The sequence below is a fragment of the Apaloderma vittatum genome, unplaced genomic scaffold (assembly GCF_000703405.1).
Source record: "Apaloderma vittatum isolate BGI_N311 unplaced genomic scaffold, ASM70340v1 scaffold12630, whole genome shotgun sequence".
Classification (NCBI taxonomy): Eukaryota; Metazoa; Chordata; class Aves; order Trogoniformes; family Trogonidae; genus Apaloderma; species Apaloderma vittatum.
The window spans coordinates 155,557-163,407 of NW_009692966.1; the positions used below are offsets into that span (position 1 = coordinate 155,557).

At 41.8% G+C, this 7,851-nt stretch overlaps 1 protein-coding gene across 1 annotated transcript in view; it reads left to right on the forward strand.

Annotated features, from left to right (window-relative positions):
• Positions 1 to 7,851, forward strand: part of TIAM1 (T-cell lymphoma invasion and metastasis 1) — an 82,871-nt gene that overhangs the window by 63,070 nt on the left and 11,950 nt on the right. Inside the window, 3 exon segments of the mRNA XM_009876250.1 lie at positions 5,349 to 5,528; positions 5,969 to 6,037; positions 6,537 to 6,662. Coding sequence (XP_009874552.1) covers positions 5,349 to 5,528; positions 5,969 to 6,037; positions 6,537 to 6,662 — 375 coding nt within the window.

Sequence of the window (7,851 nt, forward strand, 5' to 3'; positions counted from 1 at the left end):
GCCCAGCATGTGTGCATGTGGGTGTGTGTTTCCTTAGTAGTGGTGCCTTTGTTTCTTAATCTGCAAAAGCCTCCAAGCTGTTGATGGTGGTGAAGGATTTGGAGGCTACACCAGTAGCTCTGAGGATCCCTCTCTTTTCTGAAAATCTTATCTTCTGCATATCCTGAAGACCTTGTAACGTAGAGTTTGCTTCTCCATCGCTATCATCAAAGAAATCATTATAACAACAATAAACAAAAATGGATATTTGGACAACTATTCTGATAAAATACTAAAAACCTGTTTTCAAGGTGGGTTGAGGTGTCGACAGTGCAGTGGTGTGGGATAGGTGGTGTTTTCTGGACTCACTCCCTATCTAATTTCATTATACCTTCCTTGTGTCAATCAGCCCTCTTAGGTACAGCATCTCTTGGGTTTTAATCTGTGTAAACAGTAGCAAGCAGCTGCGCTTTCTGGGTGCAACTCTTTTTCCTTTAGGCCATGCAACTGACTGTGGCTTGAACTGTGCTCCCAGTTGCTTCTGCTTTGCAGTGGGCTCCTGGCTTTCCTTTACCCATTTTGTGTGGGTGCCAAGAGAACAAGAGAGCTGGTAGAGAGAAGAGTGGGGGAAAGAAAAGCCTGCTCTCTGCCACCTCTTCAGGCCTGATTCCATCTAGCATGTGAATTGAAGTTTCAGGCTGTTTATGAAATCTAGGTTATGCCTCTCTCTCAGTCTCTAGTTGAAAAGAATATCCGGAACATTTCAAACCAGAGTAATTTCTTAAATGGTTACTTGCCTCTGTGGTGCCCTGACTGTTTTGGCCTTTTAAATATGGTAGAATAGGTTGAGATTCAAAGGAGCTGCCTTGAAAACTGAGGATATATGTGAGTTCTTAATGTTGCAGGTTATCAAAGGCTAAGATAGGTGTTGAGTTGCATCTCAGGATCAGTCTTCATGCATATTTTTTCCCGTAATGGTCCTTTGAACTTAATTGGGGACGTATTTTTAAAACTGTCATCAGTTAAAATACTGCAGGACACCCATTTCTGTCTGTTTCTAATTAAAGACATCTGCCTCTTGAAAGCTCATTACCTTGCAACGCTTGTGCTTGGGGAAGCATGCTGTAATGAGCTGTGTGTGTACATGCTTATACCATTTAGAGGAATTTTTTTTCAGAGAAAATAGGTCGTCTTCTCTCTGCAGCATTATTCAAGACCAGAATTAAGTCTCAAAACCTTCAATGTGTTGCAATAGATGTGAAAGGATTAAAACAGGGATTTGAGGGGTAGGTTTTCCAGTAGCGTAACTGGCTTTTTAAAGTTCTTTTAATTCTGTGCCTCTGTCCCTTCAGATGTTTAATATTCTTCGGCAGTGCCGTCCATAGCCAATCAGCTTGTGCTCAGCCACAGGCAACACACATTTATATTCCTGGGCTGCCTTCATCTTCGCTTTGCTGCATTTCAGCCTCTCTGCTGAAGTTTTCCTCTTAAAGAGTCTGTGAAAAGCAATGTTGAATTTGCAGCTTTGACTGGTAGCCAGCTCTTAATGCCAGCTGATGTGGTGAGCTAACGAGCCTGGTGGCAAATGACACATACGGAAGGGCTTTGCTTAGAGAAATATGGTTGCTGCCCTTCCTTATTAAAAATGCAGCTGTCTTCTGTGTTGTGTGCCAAGTGAGCAGCACAGAGTATCTGACTGGAGTGGGAAAGCCTTTTGGATCAGCTGAATATGTGGAAAACTGGGATTTTTTCCCCTAGATGAGTGACAGCTCTGGCACTACTGCCTTTCCAGCGATGTCGGCTCTTTGGAGAGTTAACCGTAAACTCAAGAACGAAAGCGCTGGGAGAGCCGGCGACCCTCTGTACCGTATGCTGTATTTGGTGAGCAGATCTACTGTGCAACGCGACTAGCCTAAGTAATTAGCAGTTAAACGAATTTTCATGCTGTTCTAATTTTCAGGTTATAAATCCGAGACTGAGCTGTAATGTATGTACCCTGCAGAGGCTTTTTTGTTCTTGTGTGATGTTGTTAGCAGTCCTGGCAATGCATGAAAGGGTGCAATTTGCCTGAGTGTTGTTTGGGAGATCAATACTGCTTCAAGTTTGCTGTCCGTAGCAGAACAGAGGTGCTGCATGCTGTTTGGGGGGGCAATCTGCTTGATGCCCAGGTACCCGTGTGCCTTTATACAGTAAGGGCAAGAGGAAAAGATGCTCTGCTTTGAAAAGTACTGGGCAGGCAGCCGAAACTCCTCACTGTGGGCAGCGTCAGCTTGCTTGATGAGTTTAAGGACTTGTATCCACCTGCATGGGAAGGATGTGAGCTTAACTCCTCTGTTGAACCCCCTGCAGAGGAATGGTCAATGTACTTGCCAGGTAAACTTCGCTTTACAACCCAGTTGTGCCAGTGCTTAGTCTCATTTTTAAGGTTGCAAGGTGGGATTGCTCTTAGAATTGTACTTGAAGTGTGATGCTGTAATTCTCCTAGAAAAATCCTTGTTTAGCGCTATCATTGTTGCAGCTGGCAAACAGAGCTGGTACTGGGAGATAAAAGGATCTGCTTCTGTACCAGATCTTCCTTGCTCTATCCACTTTCTCAAGGAAAATAGTGACAGAGAGGCTTTTGTTAATACTGTTGAGAGCTGTCAGCAAAATAGCTGTGCTCTGAACCTCCTTGGGTGCAATATGCACCTGCTTTCTGTCTAGAAATTCTTTTTTTTTTTTTTTTTTTTAAGTAATTGTAAGGAAGACAGGATTACATTCAGGAACGAAACAAGACTGTTCAATGAGCAAGCAAGAGAACAGGTCTGTGAACGTTGCTGTGCTTGAGGCTTTTTGTCTGTCCAAAGAGTATCGGGTGAGTGATGCTTAGGAAATGCGTAAAAAGATGTGAGGCAGGACAGTGGCAAGGCAGAGCTCAGCTGCTGCTGGCTGGAGCTGGGGCATGGCTGAGGTCAACAAGCGGTTTATTAAGAGTGCACAAGTGGAGATAAGGCTTTTAAGTCTTCTACACTTGCTTTTTTTTTGTTTGGAGTATGGATGTAACTATTCTTTCTGGGGCAGACTGTATGACATCCAATTTTTAACTGCTTGTTGATGTTTAGCTGGTGTTTCACGGTGCAAGGGGATTTTCGCGTTCTCTTTCTGAGTGACTCGGCTTTTCCTTCAAACTGACTCGTCTTGCCCTACAAACTGACTTCAAGTGCATGCACAGAGATGGTGAGCTGTCTGCTGAGTGCTTAAAACACTTGGTTAATTTTTGGAGTTTGATTCCCTGCTGTGTTTTATACATTGTAACTGTTTTTATTAGTACATTCGGCTCCTAAAACAAAATGCCACTGGGTATATCTTCCTGTAATATTCTTTGATAAAATAGTCTTAACAAAGCTAAACATTTCTGAGCAAAACCCTGCATATCTTGTGTTTTTGCAGGCTCAGATTAACATATATTAATTCTCAATTCTTCATCCGTTTCCGTCAGAGCGCATAACTCCGGCAGTGGTTTTTGCCTGCACTTTCACCTACTGCACTTCGTGAATTTGGGGCCGTTGAGGTCAAGATCGCACCTATTGAATTCTAATGCAGACATAACCTGAAAGTTTTGTTATGCTTTATACTTAAGAGTACAGCAAGCATAGGTGGAACACTGATGAAAAATAAGAAGAATTAGTTTGACTAATAAATCTTTACTCTGTGACACTTGCCATTACCAGAAGCTGAGTTAGTTGGAAATGCACTGATTCGACTCACTGCTTCCTCCTGCCCTCAACATTCAACATTTTTTTCCTTTCTTCCTCATCCAAGTTAAACCTCGGATACTGAAGATAAATATTTTCCCTTTAATAAACTGTGTCCAAGAGGCATTTTTGTGTAGCCAGTCAGTTACAATTAGTTCATTGCTTACACTTATGTCCTGAAGAAAATAATCCCTTGCATAATAAGCATGTTTATTAATATGCCTTGGGGCAATACACTCAAGTGAGCATTTACAACCGTAAGATACCTTTAAGGAGAGCAACTGTATTAAGGTAGGAAATTCCTTACTTCTCACTAGCATGGTTAGTGTTCCTTTTGGGCTTTGTAGCACTGTAAGTGCACTGACAGGGGAAAATGGCTGTGTGTGAGCAGACTGCGCAGCTTAAAAAATGCAGACGTTTTTCAGCACTGGCTCATCAGGAAGGTGTTGGGTAGTGCAGGCTCTGGGTGAGATTGTTGCTACCAGCTGGTGGGAGAGAAGTGATCTCCTAGGGAGCAGGACGCTGCATCCAAACTGCAAGGTGGTGATGAGTTTGGGGTTATTTATTTAATTTTTTTTTCTTCCCTCCGCCCTCCTCTTCTCCTAGCTTTGCATATTCTCTGTTTGAACAGGCTGTTTTGGTGTGAACCTTAGAGCTGTCTAGAGGCAGTGCTGGAAAGTCACTAAATCTGGGTTAAGATCCCATGGCAGAATCAGATGCAGAAGGTTAGAGAGGTGTGATCAAGTGCAGCAGCTCTTTTCCCTCCTGTGCCCCCACCAGGTCTCTGAGAGGGATGAAGACAGGGCACGCCGCTGCTTCGGCAACTCTAGAAGCCTGGAGCTGGCGTCACTGACACCAGAGACTATCCCTGTTCCAAAGTTTTCAGTGTAACAAAAGATGTGAGAAGATGATCTAGCATGAGGCGGTGAGGAGAGGATAACTCTTTTATATAAAAGACAGCTGATTAAATATTAAAGAAACCAGCTGGAAGTAGCAGCCCTGAAAACCTGACTTACTGGGAAGAAATTCACCCTGCAAGGTGTATTTCAAGACACAGAGCAGATACACCGTTACTCCCCCAAAGAGCTTACACTGGAAGCCTTGAGAGGCTTTGGTTTTCCAGCTGGCTCTGTTTCCCTGAAAACTGGCTTAAATGGTTTCTGTCTCTGCATTGTCTTTTTGACTGTGTTGACACAGCTATTCACGGAACTGTTGAAAACTAGATTAGGGAACTGGCAGAGTGCTGGGGTGCACGTCTTGTTTGTGCAGTCGATTTTGATTCCTGATTCTTGCACCTTTTTCGTTTTTCAATCTTAAGTGCTGGATGAGCTTATTTTAATTAAAATTCATGCTTATATGAAACCAGGCACATTACTGAACTACACTTCAAATAATTTGAATCATGCAACTTATTATTCTTGTTTGGTTTTTTTTTTATATTCCCCCCTTATTTCCAGTCACTGTGAGATAGGATAGACAGATATATGAAATGATGTGTGCACTTCTGGACTTTGGTGTCTATTAAAAAGCCCCCAAGCTGGAACTGCTTAACTGCAAAGGCTTCTCAACTCCATTGTTCCTGCAGGTCTTACTTAAAATATTACCGCTGTTCTTTCCTCTTTCTTCTTTCCAAAGAGTACAGAGCAGGTCGCTGCTTTCTGTCGCAGTCTGCATGAAATGAACCCTTCTGATTCAAGTGCTCATCCTCAGGAATGTACAGGACCTCAGCTGGCCACCATGCGACAACTCACAGATGCAGATAAACTGCGAAAGGTTATCTGCGAACTTCTCGAGACAGAACGCACCTATGTCAAAGTAAGGGGTCTCGATGTGTTGTTTCAGTTGACTAGTATTTCTCCTCTTTCTGGAAAATTTTGTTAGTTTCTTCTTTGATGCTTCAAATTATGTTTCATACATATGTCTCTTAGTTAAAGTACATTCAATTTTATAGTCTCAACCTATCCCTAGTATATTAACTTAAAACTCTGAAATGTGTAGGCTTTCCAAATTCTTATGCTGTCATTTTGAAATTACCTAGCTAGTGTGCAGAGCACACTGCTCAATGAGATCCAGTATTGATTTTCTAAGTAAAACTCTGTAAATGTTTCCTCTTACTGTCTTAAATTCTCTGAAATCCAACTATTTTGTCTTATGCCTGAAAGGGAAAAATTTGTAGACTTTTTCTTTTGCCGCTTCAATAAATATTCAGAGGCAGTTTGAAGAACCAACATGGGAATCTTTTTCTGATTTTTTAGGACTTAAATTGTCTAATGGAGAGATACCTGAAGCCTCTACAAAAAGAAACATTCCTTACACCAGACGAGGTATGTTAACCATTGCTTACCTTTTGGCTAGATATTTTACACATACCCCTCTGCTCCACCCACCCCCTAGCTTGACTTGCTTGACTGAGCATGGGCTATGGAGAAGTTTTGAATCCCATTTCTTTTAAAGTAATGGACTGAGTGGGGCCGGTTAGCTCAGTGGTTTGAGCACGGTGCTGACAAGAATGACAACACCGAGGTCACGGGTTCGATTCCTGCTCGGTCCCCATGTGTTGCCTGGTCTAGTCGAGAGGTGGCGTCCCTGCCCATGACAGGGAGGTTGGACTAGATGATCTCTAAGGTCCCTTCCAGCCTAGGCCATTCTATGATTCTTGCAGAGTAGATTATACAGGTACTGCTCAATAATGTACAGTCTATATATTTTCTTTTTCTTTACATCACGTCAATTATACAATTGAACAGAGAATTACTAAAGTATGAGAAAACACGATTTAAATGCAAAGTATTTTCAATGTCTTGCTTTTTTTTTTTTTGTTAGCTGGATGTTCTCTTTGGAAATCTGACTGAAATGGTAGCATTTCAGGTAGAGTTCTTGAAAACTCTTGAAGATGGAGTAAGGCTGGTTCCAGACCTGGAAAAGCTTGAAAAAGTTGAGCAATTTAAGGTAATGTCTTTATTTACATTTCAAGTCCTTTAGCACTCTTCATCGTATTTGTTGGACTACTGTCACTGTTCCGGTAAAAATTTACATCTGCTTCCACTCGAGATTAATTTTTAGCTAATACTGGAGCTGTTTGAAAAACATCTTTCTACAGTTGTAGTTTATGCTACATTTAGCCATATAGAGCACTAGAAATCTGTAACGCCATGTGCTTTTAGTTGCTATTCTTGCCTTTCTGCCAGATTTCTTGTCTCAGGCTGTCAGGAAAAGCTAGAAATGGAAAGTTACATAAAATCCTTGTTCTGGAAAGTCTAAAGTAGTAGTTCAGGATCCCACTAGGGCTACAGATCAGAACTGTAATTTGAATTCTGTATTTGGGCTTTTAATGAATAGCAGAACTGTATGGCAAATGCTTCCAACTATCAGCAGATGTGTATCAAAGGTAGAAATATAACTAAAGATATATGAACTTCATTTAAAAAAAACCCCAACAAACAACACAAGAAACTGTGGAAACAGAAATTTTATTTTTAATGCAGTCACGTACTGGATATATGTCAAGTAGCTAATATAGTGTTTTGACTTTTGGGAATTTTACTCTTACTTTGAGGACTCACCTTGGTAGAGGACGTCTTTGTGAATAATAATAATTCCACTGGGATTACTCTCAGATAACATACAGCGTGGAAGAACTACTGAAAGAATTTGTCTTTTTGTGCATGTGTGACTTTGCCATCAGGTTCTTATTTAAAATAAGCATCACTCATGAATGCTGCCCTTGTGTAACTGGAACATAGCTTTCGTTTTGTAGGAAATGTGCCCTTAATGGAGAGCAGAGAGACACTTCCTGTTTTTTAGTGGAGGAAGCCTCTGTGACCACTGTGTGCTCTGAGCTTTGAGAGAGGAGTGCAAAAGAACCCTTCTTAGAGACAACTCAGTCTTCTGAGCTGCTTCCACCTCTTTCCATAAAAAGTGCATCAGCTTGACTTTCAGTTCTGTCCTATGGGCATAGTCAGAAAGCAATTTGCAAAATGGGACTTCAGGGTTTCGTGGTTTCAGTTCTGCCATTTGCTTCCCTCTGCTGACTGCAGGCATGCTGCCTGTGTGTTGTCTCACTCCCTCACCCTGTGGTGTCCTGTTCCAAAATGAGTAGTGGAGCAAAATGCTTGACCGTGGCACAGATGTCTTAGGG